Raw genomic sequence first — 15,129 nt, forward strand, 5'->3', positions numbered from 1 at the left:
CATATTTCAGACTTTAATGTTGAAATGAAAATTAATAAAACATTTGTCAAAGACTGAAACAGTGGTGCTAGTGTAGCTACATATTATAATGCAACACTCAGAAAGGTTTATAATAAAATATGCATGAATTGTGTTGAAGTTGCCAAATTCCAGAATGTCTGTGATTATCAGTCGATGCAGCTAGTCTATCAGTATGTGAGGCCTGTGTGATTTCCTTCCTGAGTAAATACAGCTATGGCATTAAGAAATCCTACATGACCTCTTTGAGTTTTTGCATTAAGATTTTCAGAAAGCTTTACATCTGAATCAGAGGTCAAAGTCACCAATGTCAATCAATGTTTGAACTTGTATGAGATTTTTTGTACCTAAGTTATTGTATTCATAAAGTTGTGTGACTCATGCACAGCAATGTGACTAGAAGACAAACAAGAGGTTGAAAACTAAAAATAAAAAACTGACGTCACTTTAAAATCGACAGGAAGAAATTGGAAATGTACATATAAATATATAAATGTACAAATATAATGTATATATAATAATAATAATAATAATAATAATAATAATAATAATAATAATAATAATAATAATAATAATAAGTAATATATATGTATAAATATATATATAAATGTAGACAATACATATTATACAAGGAATATTTAAGGAATTTTAATTGTGTTTAACAAATTAGTTTAAGCTCAGTGAGTTCACAGAGTTTTATCTTTTCTTTCAATATAAACATGAACACACAGCACATTAAAAACTACCTCTGCTTCTTCTGATTGGCTGTTGTTGATGACTTGAGATTTTCTGTCACCGTGCGTGACGTCATCTCCAACGTCTCCTCCATCATCTGAAATGAGCCAGAATGAAAAGTGAAATGATTTATTGTGTCATACTGTGAGAAACATATTAGTGAATATCACATCAAAATAATTTACTGTGAAAAACAAAGTCTGAGTCTCACCTTCAGTTTTCCTGTGAACACATCGTCTCCCTAACAGAACCAGTAACACCAGTAAGAACCCACAGATCGATTTAAGAAATGACAACACAGAGAGAGCAGTGGAGGACAGTGATGGAGGAGAAGTGGATGAAGATGGAGGTGTGGATGTAGGAGGAGGTGTGGATGTAGGTGGAGGTGTGGTGGTGTGTTCCCCTAAAATAAAGCAAACACAGTCATTAAGTTGTCGTCACATTGTGAATGTTGAAAGCTGCAGAAACACAGACAGGTGAGTGTGTCACCTGTGACAGTGATCCAGCTGGATGGAGACTCTCCATGACCGCTGATGTCACACTTGTAGAGGCCTTCATCAGACCTGGAAACATGCTGGATGGTCATGTGACCTGTAGGCTGCTTCCTGATGAGGGAGCCATCTTTATAGAAAGCAGCTGGGAGGTTGGAGGGAGTGGTCTTTGTTTTACAGAGCAGAGTGACGTCATCTCCCTCCATCACAGGGAGGACAGGACTCTGCAGGATCACTGATCCACCTCAACACAGAGACAAACTACAGCATTTCATCCATTTACACACAGCTTCATCAACACTAACTCCACACACTCAGCTTACCAGTGACTGTCAGGTTAACCATGTTACTGATGGTACTCTGATTAGACTCACACCAGTAAACTCCACTGTCCAATGCGAGGACACTGATGTTACAGGAAGAACCAACTGGTGTTCCCCACTCCTCACACTCAGCTCTGGTGTCTTTGCTTGTGTTTCTCCTCAGAGTCCATCCAGCAGAGCTGTCGTCCTCCTCACAGCTCAGAGACACAAAGTCTCCTTCAAAGAACTGAGAGCTGCTGGGACTCACAGTCAGACGAGCTGTGAAGAAGACTTATGGAATATTATGTGCATAAATAAATGATGTGACTACACTTCCTTTATACTTCATGAGGGTTGAATATTCATCAGGCTGTAGTGATCAGTTTCTGTATGATTATCATGTCATGCTACAACAAAGATTAAAAAAGGGGCACTTAGTGAGGTTTAGTTCATGTCAGGTTTAAACTGTGACAGAAGAAGATTACTGACCTTGGTTTGTTGTGCAGCTCAGCAGTGAGATCAGAACTAAAGAGAAATGACACTCAGGTTGATTTGAGTTTGACATTTAACAAAACAGGAGTAAAAGCAAATCAAAACTTTTGAGACCACAGATATGATGTTTTGGGGGTTTTTTTTCCTGAGTTGTGCACTGATGAGTGGAGAAAGGATAAAACAGTTTCCTCTTTCATGTCCGACACAGAGGCATGTGTGCTGGACTAGAGTGTTGGTAATCTGTTAATATCACCAGTGACACAATGTAAAGTAGTACATTTACTCAAGTTAACTGAAATTCTTCACACTTTGTACTATATTCAACTATTTCTTTGTTTTACAGCTTTCTGCTTTGGCTTTGCCACATTCTGGATTCAAACATTGTACTCCACACAATATGTTTTAAGGTTTGTTTTTGTTTTTACTATATATTGTTATATTATTATAGATAAAGTTACTGAGCAGTAAGTCTATATTTCATTAAAACATTTGTGTGGCAGGCAGGATAAGGATGAAGATGCTGGACTCACAAGACAAAAATGAAATCAGAACAATGTTGGAGTCGTTTGAAATATAAAGAAGCAAAACAAGGCAGTGCTGGAGCCAGGGGTACAAAAATAGGAATCTAGAACAAGACACACAGGAGCACACAGCATTGCAGACACAATGGGAGAGTATAAATATACTTTTTTAAGGGTTAAGAGGGGAGAAGATACAGATGGGAAGAAATCAGAAATAATGTGACAAGAGAAATTAAACTACATAGGAAACATAAAAGACAAAAGACCACCAAAATAAAAACGGAAGTATCTGACGACAGACTCACAAATGTGAACTGGAGATAAAATACAAACATGGAGGAAAGACTGAAGGAACAGAATAGGAACACCCGTCAGCACACAGTCAAGGAACTAAAATAATATAACAAGAAATACAGAATCACCAGAAAAGCAAAACTAACATCATGAACAGGCTTTGGAGCACAAATATAAATTCAATCTTTAAACCAAAAGGAAGTCACAAACATACAGAATGAACCTAAACAAGCTTCAAGGACAGAAAGAACTGCAGGCATGAAATATGCCTGCAGTTTATGCCATAAACTATAAGAAATAAATGTCAACAGTGCAAAATACAGAACCAAGATACAAATACACAAAAAGCTGAGAAATTTTACTATTTTAAGCATATTAAGGATTGTACATTAACATAAAGCTGTTGTACACACACACATATGAATAGAGAGAGAGTATGCATAGTATGCACATGGTCACCAAACAGCCATCATAATTCCTCATACAATGAGAACAGGACAAATCAACAACTGACAATGACTAATTAATATTAAAATCTGTAACATAATGTATTGTTTGGAGTTTAGTCTGTTACTGTTGCTATTTTTACCATTTCTTCTTGGAGCAACTGTAACGCACATAATTTCCTTAGGGATTAATAAAGTATTCTGATTGTTTCAGGATGACCTGCCATTATCCAATGATACATCTGCTTACCTGTATCTTTTACTTGTTTCTCCTCCTCTTCTTTTCTCTTTTTTCTAAACTGAGGACCTGATGGCTTTGAACTTTTCTTGTCCATCTTCCATTGGTTTTAATTTTGCACTCCAGTATGAACACAAATCCCCCAACCCGAGGATCACCACAACATAACCTAACAGACCTACACCTTAGTTCACAGATTCACTTTGTCTAAGGTTTATTTCTGAGATTTCACACAACCCAGGATTCAAATCATGAATCCATAATGGGCTTGGATTTACAACATTATGAATGAAATGTGCTCTATTTGGAAGCAGCCCCCTCCCCTTTCGACGGGTTGTGTGTGAGATTTTAAATCATCAAACTGTAAATTATAAATTGTTATTGATCCCTTTAAACCGAGTCCTAAAGTGTATATTTATTTTCTTACTCTTCTTATATATATTGTTTGTTTACTTGCACTGCTGTAACTGAAGCTTCGTCGTCTCGTCTCTCTATATACTGAACTGTATGTAGCGGAGATGACAATAAAGTCAAAGTTTACTTTGACTTCAGCAGCGAGCAGGCGCACCGAGGGCTCTCTCGCTCACTTTTCGTGTATAGAATTTCGAAAAAACATCGGTGCAAATTATAAGTCTGTATCATGATGTCTGGTGTTTTCGTGTTTGTTGTTTTGTTTTTATTTTGTTTTGTTTTGCGAGTTGGTTATTAGACGCTGCTCCAGCCAGCCAGAGAATCCCCCGCCGCCCCGCCCTCTCCTCCCTGCGCCGCAAGCAGCAAGCGCACCTCGCAAACGGAGGGCGCCCTTACTCCCAGCAAATGGGCGATAGAAAACCGATTGGTGCCTATGCCATTCCCAATATGCGCTGGCTGACGTTGGGGCAGCATGAGTACCAGCATTTTTTTTTTTCCTGCCCGTGATGCCGCCCCCCACCACGATGCTGCCCGGGGCAGCCGCCCGGGGCAACCGCCCGTGTCGCCCGTATCTAAAACCGCTACTGTTTGTACTAATACTTTCTGATATTTATGAAAGTAGCTTCTTTTACATTTTTTTTTTAAATTGTTGTTGAACACAAACCACATTAAACTACACTAAATGTCATGCATCTGTATGACGGATGTACACAAAACTGTAAATCAGTGTATCCATGTCAATTTTCTGCACTGTATTAATCTATTATGAAATATTCTGATTTCCTGTTGACCCTCTTCCTTCTTTTTGGTGTCCTTGATAAAAACTCATCTACTGCTCTCCTATTCTAATCCAACCTGAATGCATGTTCCTGAAGAAACAACAGATTTTCATATATAATCATTTCAGTGTACTTACTGAGCAGCCACAGCAGAGAAGAGTTCTTCATCCTACTCTCTGTTATATCAGGTAAACACTTTAACCAGTTCACAGTCAGTTAAAGTCAAACCCTACTCCTCTGCTCTGTGACAGGATGTAAGTGTTGTGGTTTTTAGTGGAAGCAAAGTTTCTTTGTCTGACTGCAACAAATACGAGAGAAAAAAAGCTTTAAAATGGTCAAACTGACTGTTAAGTGACTGTAGACATGGGCCTCAACAAATTTAGTTGACACAAAGGGGAACAGATGCCTTCACTGACTTAAAAAAAAAACATTGTGAGTGGCTGAAGTCAGTCAGGAAACCACACACTCAAAGAAACATGTAAATAACAAAAAAATTATATTTATAGATCGCCCGCATGGTGCCTTCACTGGCAGAATTATGTCTTTGTCATTACAGAGCAAACTATTCTTATCTCAACAATGATCATTAATGATTTTTTTTAAAATTTTTATCTAAAAAACATTGGTTGTGTTGATCGTGTTGCAGATTCGTGGAAACAATTTGCATCTTCCTGTAGCTGACCACGGTTCAGCTGAGAGGAAGTGAGTTGGAGGTGGTATGAATGCTGTTTGACTGACTGCATCTCTCGGCTTTAACCACTGATGTGCTGTCATGGCTGAAAGGCTTCAGGCAGGTTGACCACCACTGACTTCCTGAAAACACTAACCCCAAAAAACTGTGAGCCACCATAAAGTCACAGACTCACTCTTACCATCACAGATGTCCATAATGCACTGAGCAGAATCAACACTCGCAAAGCTGTTGGCCCTGACGACATTCCAATGTGTGCTTCAAGGATGTGCTGAGCAGCTAAGCATCTAAGAGGAAGTGAGCTCGAAGGAATGCCGTTTGACTGCATGTCTCTGCTTTAACCACTGATGTGCTGTCATGGCTGAAAGGCTTCATGCAGGTTGACCACCACTGACTTCCTGAAAACACTACCCCCAAAAAACTGTGAAAAAACTCACTCTTACCATACCACCCTGTCCATAACGCACTGAGCGTGTTTTTACAGTATTTTTCTATTTGCCTGTGTTTTCTGACTTTGTCACGATTTCCCTGCATCATGTACCCACATAGCAAGCAGGTCTGGCCCAGATCTGGTATCAAGTCGGCACTGCTGGCTGACCTCTGGCATGATAAGACCTATGTCATCCAGATATGGGTCAGGCCTGGCATAGATGGCACTGTTTATGTGATGGCATGCCATATCTGGCTCGATTGTGGTTTGGTGTATGTGGCCCAGGCTCATAGAAAACAGGTCTGCCTGGGATCTGGCATCAAGCTGGCACTTCTGACTGACTGGTGTCATGGCAGAGTGTATGTCAACCAGATGTGGGCCAGGTCTGCCAATGATGGCACTATTTATGTTCCTATTTTCCTATTTTAGTTAGAAGACCCAAATGCCATGTTGCAATACTATACTGCTATGTTAGCCAAAATTTCAAATGCAGGTTTGACAGGTTTTGTGAGTGTACAATTTATCCAAAACCTAGTGAGGGTTTACTCGTGTTTGCCACCGGGTGGCTGTAGCTCAGGCGGTAGACCAGGTCACCTATTGATCGGAAGGTTAGCGGTTCGATCCCTGGCTCATCCAGTCTGCATGTTGTGTGTGAGTGTTAATGTGTCTGAATGTAATTAGAAAGCACTCAGTTAAGAGAAAGCATGTGATTGGTGTATGTGGCATGTTGTCTGGAGCACTGTGAGTAATCTAGGAGAGTTGAAAAATGGAATATAAGAATCAGTCCATTCACTGTCTGAACAGTGTTTCACATGTTGTTATTACACGGCTTAATTAAGGTACACATTAGGCTCACATGTGGGGCCAGAGCTGAAACTATTCTGGGCCAGCACATGACCAGCAATGTGTCTGCAACTGGCCCGTGCCTGCACACAACTTACACATGGCCCACATACCGCAAAGATTGGTGGCCCAGACCAGAGGTAATCCACACATGGGCCAGCAAAGGACCACCAGTGTGTCTGCAACTGGCCTTGTGTTGGCCAATGTGTGGGCCACCTTTGGCAAACCAGATCTGGGCCACCATGGCCAACATGAGTTCAAGACACTGTACTCAAGTTCACTGTACTCAAATTTCCTCCACACTCTCCAGGTCTTAATGTGTATGTGTGCCTCACCCTGTGAATGTTAGAAGCTGAGTAAGTGCAATAATTACACTCTGGAGCCCTGCGAACATCAAGGTGTAGGACCCTCCAGAGACTTGCAGTTGTGCATAAAACTTCTATTCGGCCACCAATACTCACAAGCAACTACATGAAGACTAATTTTCAAACGGTCTTGTTCACTGATGAGTGCCGTGCAACCCTGGATGGTCCAGATGGATGGTGTGGTGGATGGTTGGTGGACAGCCACCATGTCCCAACAAGGCTGTGACGTCAGCAAGGAGGTGGTGGAGTCATGTTTTGGTCCGGAATCATGGGAACCATATGTTGGAATTGATATTTTTTGTATTGTCATGTGTGCTTAGAAACATATTCAATTCAATTTTATTTTATTTATATAGCGCCAAATCACAACAAAAGTCGCCTCAAGGCGCTTCATAGGTACAGAGAAAAACCCAACAATCATATGACCCCCTATGAGCAAGCACTTTGGCGACAGTGGGAAGGAAAAACTCCCTTTTAACAGGAAGAAACCTCCGGCAGAACGAGGTACACGAGGTTCTTGAAAATGAGTTGAAAGAAGTAACACTTATGTACTCCCACCCCCTTCACATGTTTATAGCTCAGTCATGTAGTTGTTCAGCTGCTTCCTGAGTGTGTTTAATACATAAAAACCATAGAGATACAAAAATTTTCCTATTAGTTATTTAAAATTCTCATTAGCCCTCAAATTTTATCCCCCACCTCTCTGGGCAGAAAGATTTTTAATATTATGATATTAAAATACTGAAAATATAATCTTTTTTAAAGTAATGGATTTTAGAGTGAATATTGAATATCCTATAACACTACCCAGCGTCTCTGATTGGAGTCAGTGATTCTTCTATTTTGTGCAGAAGTCAGCAATTGACAAACATCTGAGTGTAGAGGAACTTCCTGATGAGATTTGCTTTACTGTCCACAGAGTTAGATTAAAGCGCAGATTATATTGTGAGCTGAAGATGAGGCTAGTTTGCCCAGATGGATTTTAACGTTTGTTAAGGTACAAACTTCCGCAGATTTAGCAAAGAACAGATCTAGAAAGAGATTTGTATGTATGGAGAAACGAAGCAAGTGAAGCTAAAGAGGACAAACCCAGGCTATCAGGGTTCTAATTAGCGCTCTTTAAACAGTTTCATCTCAGGCTTAAGAAAATCCCAGTTTTCTCTCAGTCTGCTCTCTGTATCAGGGCTCCAACAACCAGAGGAGTTCCAATTCAGGTTTAACTCTTAAACTGTGGTGAGATTTTGCAGGTCACACAGACTACTTAAACCTAAACACCTAAACACGCTTTTTAATAATGATTACAAACAGAATTCTTGATGAGGTATTTTTTTTTATAAATCAGAAACATCCTGTTGCATTTAAAACAAGTTCAATCCCACCTGCAGAGACACAGAGGAGGCAGGCAGAAAGTAAAGTCCAGCAGAGACACTCAGTTTTTCAAAGGTGACTAATGACACCCACACCTCAAAGAAAGATTTGCTCTTTATGTCCATTTATGTTGTTCAGTAAGTAATAATTTCATTGATACTCCATATCAGTCATCTTCTTTAAAAAAGCACACTTTCTTTATTGTGTGTAACCGTTTTCATTATCATGGAGTTTCACACAATAACACAGAATCAGGTCTATTTTTAATGCTTCCTTACAGTGGAGTTTATTGGTGTACCAACACTAACATGTCTTGATGCATGCTCAGTCATCCAGGTAAGTAAACACTAACATGGTTAACGTCACAGTCCTTGGTAAGCTGAATGTGTGGAAGCCTTTCGACTGTGGTTGTGTAAAAGTTGTGTGATTTGTGTTTGATAAATGTCAAACTCATGAACGTGTGACTCAGACTGGACCTCTGGATCATTTCTTCTTTTCCACTTCCTGATTCAGCACAAACCCCACAGTGTGAAAACAGTTCAATCTTGAAATGACCTTGATTCACATTCACAAGTCTGCTTCCATCTACTGGTAGCCTCCGGTATTACATATTACATTTATTACATTACATTTACATCAAATAAAAATAACAAAATGAAAAACATACGAGTAGGATTAAAATGACACCAAAACATTGGAGATTTAAAAACACAACAGTAAATTGGTACTCAAATGCCACTTTTACAAAGACAAGCCCTACGGCAGTTTTTTGACTCTAAACTTATGGGGGAGCCAGCACAGCAGCAGAGGTTGAGCGGGTCTGGTGGGGAGTTTTGCAGCACCTCTTTGTACAAGCTGCAGCCAAAACCAGGGAGGTTTTGTTGAGGCAGGAAAAGACAGAGAAAATAAAAATGAAATAAAAGCATTAATAACAATCTCCATCTCAGATATAGATGATAGTAGGACAAGGACTAATAATTTTAATTTCTTTACAACAATGATATCAGTGTGAACATTATATGTTCAGCTTTATTCATGGTCAAATAAAGAATAACTTGTAATATTTACCAAGCACAATGCATGTGTACAACACTGATCATTTAAGAAACAACAATATCAGGGACATGAGTAAAAATGAATAAATGGAAAATGCAATAAAGGCAGCACAGTGACATGTAGGTTAACATTGTTGCCTCACAGCAAAATCACGACTGGGGCCTTTCTATGTGAATTTCTTCATGCATGATCTCTCTGTGCCTGCATGGGTTCCCTGCAGGTACTCTGACTTCCCACCACATAAGTGGAGTATCTAAATCTAAACTGGCTCTAGGAATGAATGGTGGTCTGTGTAGGAGCCATAAGTGAGTCTTTCCTTTTTTGTATTAAGAGGGTTGGTTTAAATGCACACATTGTATTAGTGCACAGTTGTGGGGGATCACTTGTGGCTGTGTATTGGATGATAAATGTGGTTGCACTCACCTGTTCATTGCAACTGCTGTTGATGAGCAGAATGGTAGGGTGAGGATGAGGAGAAACTTTTGTTTTTCTGATGTCATAGTCTAACTTTGCATTTTGGCGTAGTGCAATATTGCAATAGTGCATTTCTATTGCATTGGACCCCATGTATTGATTTGTGGGTCCTCGACAGTACAGTGTGGATTAAAAGAAAGAAATAGCTCAGAAGTGCATTTTATGTGTTTATTGTTGCACGTCGTCAGTGTCTTCATGTTTAGCCTGCCGCGGCCGTTGGTCTGTTAACCCTGCAATGGACTTGTGACTTATCCAGGGTGTACACTGTCTTTTTTTCAAGCCAGATGATAAATGTAAGCTTGTAAAGAATTTTTGTATGTCCTACAGGTTTTTTGTTTATTTTCATTAATTATGGGCATAATCAAAAATCTTTGGAGTCATTGAATTTCAAGCACACACTGTTTTGGATGAAATCTGATAAATCTGTTTAAAAACAATCTGTATTATAGACTATATATATGCTCTGCACACATGACTCGTAAGCTCCAGCACAACATAACATCCCAGTGATTAGAACTGAGGCCACTGAGTCCAGCCTCGGATGAAAGATTAAAGTGTCAGGAAGTAAAGGAGAGTAGAAGTACTCAGTTACAATGAGCAGCCTGATGGCAGGACTGTTGGTGTATATGTTGGCACCTCATCATGCACACACATCAGCAGGGGCAGAAACTTGTGAGTGAAAAGTTAAGTTAAATTTCAAAAATATGTCAAAATTAGTTATGAAGAAATCACACTGACTGTTTTACATCTGTTAAACTTCACTTTGCACAACTGATGTTTTTTTTCTGTCTTCCTGTTCAACCAGGACAGTTTGTAGCACATTATTATAAATGTCAATAATAAATAAATAACTTTTTATATCATACTTTAGAGACCTCCAAACTCTCGATCTTCTTATTGTGATAAGAATCTGCAGCTCTGCCATAATACACCTACCAGTAGATGGCAGCAGACGTCCGCTGTGTTTCAAAGTCATTTGAAGGTTCACGCAGAGTTTTCTGACTGTGGGTTTGTGCTGATTCGGGAACAGGTGAGAAAATAATATCAGAAGTCCATTCTGACTCACATGTTCATGAGTTTGTAATTTTTTTTTTACCTCAGCACGACTGCAATGTAATGCCCAAGCCTAAATTCAGTGTTTTAAAATATTTTTTTGTAAATAAAATACTTTAAAAAAATCTAGATTTTTAGTTTGTAATTACGTTAACATACATGATTAGCATAAACAATTAGCATTAACACACATTTTACTGTTTTAAAATGCATTAAATTACTTATTACTTATTTTTAACACACAAAACATTTGTTTCGTGGCTGGTGTGAAAAGACCTTCACACACCAGACACAAACTTGGTATCCACTGTCGTGTTATTCAATTATACGCGGGTCCACTGTACGATTCATAACCACGCTTTATTTTTATGTTCCTGCTCTGCTGCCGCATAACATAACATTCTATACAAAACACACACCGGTCTCGCCCTCTAGCTGCCATCAGCCTAACTACACTGACCGGGTGCATTAACATCTACTGTACAATGCAATTACACCACATCTCCCCTTTCTAGAATCAATGGGTAGACTACCATTGACTCACCAGACCTTAGAGGGTTATTCTGCCTCTGTGGCTGGAAGGTCTGGTCCTGCGCTTACCTGCAAGGAATACTATATAACGAAAATCTTAACTCTAATTAACCCGTTAAGTAACACAAATTCTTACATGCCAACTCGTCACACCCCCTGCATTTCCCAACTTCTGAACATGCATATTTGAAAATGACAACTTTTTAGATTTTACACTTTTACCCTTATTGTGCAAAGAATACTACGAAAGAGGGGTATTCTTGTGTAAAACTGTCCTTTCCATCTTATCAGTCACAAGTCCAATCTGGTTGGTCTCACAACCACTCTTCCGGATCTGGTTCTGGGTGTAGATGGAAGCTCTGGAGAAACTGTCTCTGGCATGTCCGTGGAGCACTGCTCCCCGGCTTCTGCAGATTCCGGCTCCCCATTATTGCTCTCAGTTTGGTCTGGAGAGTGTTTCATGGGAACAAGATGCCGACGATTCCGCCTAATTGTCCCACGAGGTCCCTCCACGAGATATGATCGTGGTGTGAAGTGGCTGCCAATAACGGTGCCGCTGGCTCTCTGGTCTGTTATCCACACTTCTTGGCCTGGAGTGAGCCTGTCGAGGCTGCGTGCGCGATGACGAAGGTTATATGACTGTGCCTCTTTAGTCCTCCTCTCCCTTTCCCTCTGGGCGACAACCACACTATCAGGAAGTGCGGGGTCAAGCAGAGAAGGCAGTATTGGCACTGTGGTGCGAAGCCGTCTCCCCATCAAGAGTTGGGCTGGACTATAGCCATTCTGCAGTGGGGTGGCTCTGTAAGCGAGCAGAGCCAAGTGTGGATCAGCAGCTTTCCGCAATAGATTCTTGACAGTCTTAACTGCTCGTTCGGCTTCGCCGTTGCTTTGGGGATATTTCGGGCTGCTTGTGATGTGACGGAAGCCATACACTTTTGCAAATGTCTCAAAAGCTGCCCCTGAAAACTGTGGCCCATTATCTGTTACCAGCTGCTCGGGGATCCCATGACGTGCAAAAATCCCTTTGAGATGATGGATCGCATCCTCTGACCTTGAAGGTGTGAGAGGGGCAATCTCAACAAATCTTGAGGTATAATCCACAACAAGAAGGTAGGTTTTCCCTCTCAGCATAAACAGATCGGCTCCTAGCTTTTGCCACGGCCGCCCCGGATACTGTGATGGTATCAGCGGTTCTGTGTGGTTTTCTCTCTCCTGGCAACATGTCCGACAGTTAAGGACAAGCTCATTTATCTGCTGGCTTAGCCCTGGCCACCAAACCGACTGTCGTGCCCGCTCTCTGCACTTAACCACTCCCTGGTGACCTTCGTGTAGTCTGGTGAGCACATCATTTCTCATAGTTGCAGGTATAACCAACCTGTCCCCTTTGATTAGCAGACCATCATGTACGGTGAGGAACGCCCGTTCTGCCCAGTACAGTCTTAGCGTTGGTTCGCTGTTGAAATGTGTGGGCCATCCTTCCTCACACAGCTGCATCACGCGAGCACATACGCTGTCCCTCTTCAGCTCTTCTCTCAGCTGCTCCAAGAAATTGTTGCTAGCTGGCAGATTGTCCATCAACATGTCCACATAAATATTTGTGCTCTCCAACAACTCCTTGTCTTGAAGTGTTTCTTTTGCTTTCACTGGAGATCGTGAGAGCGTGTCAGCTGTCCACAGGTGTTTGCCTGGTACATGCGAAATCGAGTAGGAATATCGCATGAGGCGCATCCTAAAGCGTTGAATTCTGGGAGGGAGCGCATCCAGAGTTTGTGCCCCCAGCAGACTTAGCAGCGGCTTATGGTCTGTCTCCATTTGAAAGTGTTTGCCAATAAGAAAGTTGCGGAACCGCTCACAAGCCCAGGTCAGACCTAAAGCCTCCTTTTCAACCTGAGCGTATCTCTGTTCTGTTGCAGTGAGGGAACGTGACGCGTAGGCAACGGGTCTCCACTCCTCATCCCATCTTTGAAGCAACACACCCCCTAAGCCATATGATGATGCGTCCGCTGACACCTTGCAGTCACGGCTTGGGTCATACATGGCCAACACTGGCGGTGATGTGAGCGCATCTTTCAGGTTCTGAAATGCTCTAGCCTGGTCAATGTCCCATCTCCAGCAGTTTTTCTTAGACAGTAAGTCTCTTAGAGGTTTGTCTCTCTCTGCGAGCTGTGGGATAAACTTTCCAAGCTGGTTAACCATTCCCAGAAAGCTCCTTAACTCACTCACACTTTGTGGCTCCTTCATCTCCCTCACAGCCTGGGTCTTGCTTGGGTCAGGGCTGATACCGCTGGCTGAGAGAACATGCCCTAAAAATGTCACCTGCTGTTTCGCGATGTCGCACTTGTTAATGTTTAGGGTGATGCCAGCTTTTTGGATCCTGCCCAGCACAGCGTGTAGGCGAGAGTCATGCTCCTCCTGCGTTCTGCCCCAGACCAGCACGTCGTCCATGTGGCAAACCACCCCTTCCATACCATCTGTGACCTCTGTGACCATCCTGTTCTGGAAATGCTCCGGTGCTGAAGCAATCCCAAAGGGCAGTCTCTTGAAGTAATAACGCCCAAACGGTGTGATGAAAGTGGTGTATTTGGCTGAGTTTTCCGTCAGAGGTATCTGCCAAAACCCCATGTTAGCGTCCAGCTTGCTGAATATGCTGGCACCAGCCAATCTGCCCAATGTTTCCTCCACCGATGGCAGTATGTACTTCTCTCGACACACAGACTCATTGAGGTGTGTAAGATCGACACATATGCGTACATCTTCTGTCTTCTTCGGTACCACCACCATGCCTGAGCACCACTCAGTTGGCTCCTCAATCCTGCTGATCACCCCTAGTTCTTCCATACGGGCCAGCTCCTGCTTAACTTTGTCCATCAGAGGCAACGGGATTCTCCGTGGCGTCTTCAAGGAAAAAGGTTGAGCTCCAGGTTTCAGTTTGATGTCGTAGGGCTGACGTACCTCACCGAGACCACTGCACAGCTTTGGGTAGCACTTTTTAAGCATCTCTATAGTTATGCTCTCCAGACGAGCCACAAGCTCCAGCTTGCTAATGGCAGGTCTCCCCAGCAAAGCAGTGTGCAGGTGTCTGATGACAAAGACATCCTCAAGTATTTCTTTGTCACCCTTCCTCAGTGCAAGCTCACTGACACCAGCGACATCCAAACGACTCCCCCCGGGACCCAGCAGAGCCTTGGTTGGTTTGTGGAGACTGGGGGGGTGGTTGTGTCTGTAGAGCTCCTTAAACACCTTAAGGGGTAGGACTGTCACATCGGCACCTGTATCAATTTTAAATGACACGTTTTTGTTGTTTATGCTTAAGTCAACAGTCCACGGCTCACCCTCACACTTAACACTGCCCAGGAACAAACCATGTTCATCCTCTTCAACCTCATGCACTGTTTTTGGTGCCCTGCATACACGCCTGTAATGTCCTTTTTTCCCACATGCGTGGCATTTGACTTCATTCGCTGGACAATCCTGCTTTGAATGGGATGGAGCGCCACCACATCTCTGACAGGTTGGCCCTTTTTTGCCGTCTTCTCGGAATCCACGTGTTTTAGCTTGACGACTATCAGTCTGGAGCAGTCTGGTTCTAAC

The 15,129-nt window shown here is 41.9% G+C and overlaps 2 protein-coding genes across 2 annotated transcripts in view; both read right to left on the bottom strand.

The window, feature by feature from the left end:
• Window positions 1-4,895, bottom strand: part of LOC102782894 (Fc receptor-like protein 5) — a 52,882-nt gene extending 47,987 nt beyond the window's left edge. The window contains exons 1-5 of the mRNA XM_087838803.1: window positions 4,865-4,895; window positions 2,036-2,071; window positions 1,568-1,825; window positions 1,243-1,488; window positions 1,072-1,156 (exon numbers count right to left, since the gene is read on the bottom strand). Coding sequence (XP_087694929.1) covers window positions 1,072-1,156; window positions 1,243-1,488; window positions 1,568-1,825; window positions 2,036-2,071; window positions 4,865-4,895 — 656 coding nt within the window. The remainder of the gene's footprint in view (window positions 1-1,071; window positions 1,157-1,242; window positions 1,489-1,567; window positions 1,826-2,035; window positions 2,072-4,864) is intronic.
• The window catches only part of LOC148103525 (cell adhesion molecule CEACAM1-like), a 207,349-nt gene that overhangs the window by 74,820 nt on the left and 117,400 nt on the right, over window positions 1-15,129 (bottom strand). The window lies entirely within an intron of this gene.

The sequence above is a fragment of the Neolamprologus brichardi genome, chromosome 3 (genome assembly GCF_056152115.1).
Source record: "Neolamprologus brichardi isolate AB-2024 chromosome 3, ASM5615211v1, whole genome shotgun sequence".
In the NCBI taxonomy this organism is placed as follows: domain Eukaryota; kingdom Metazoa; phylum Chordata; class Actinopteri; order Cichliformes; family Cichlidae; genus Neolamprologus; species Neolamprologus brichardi.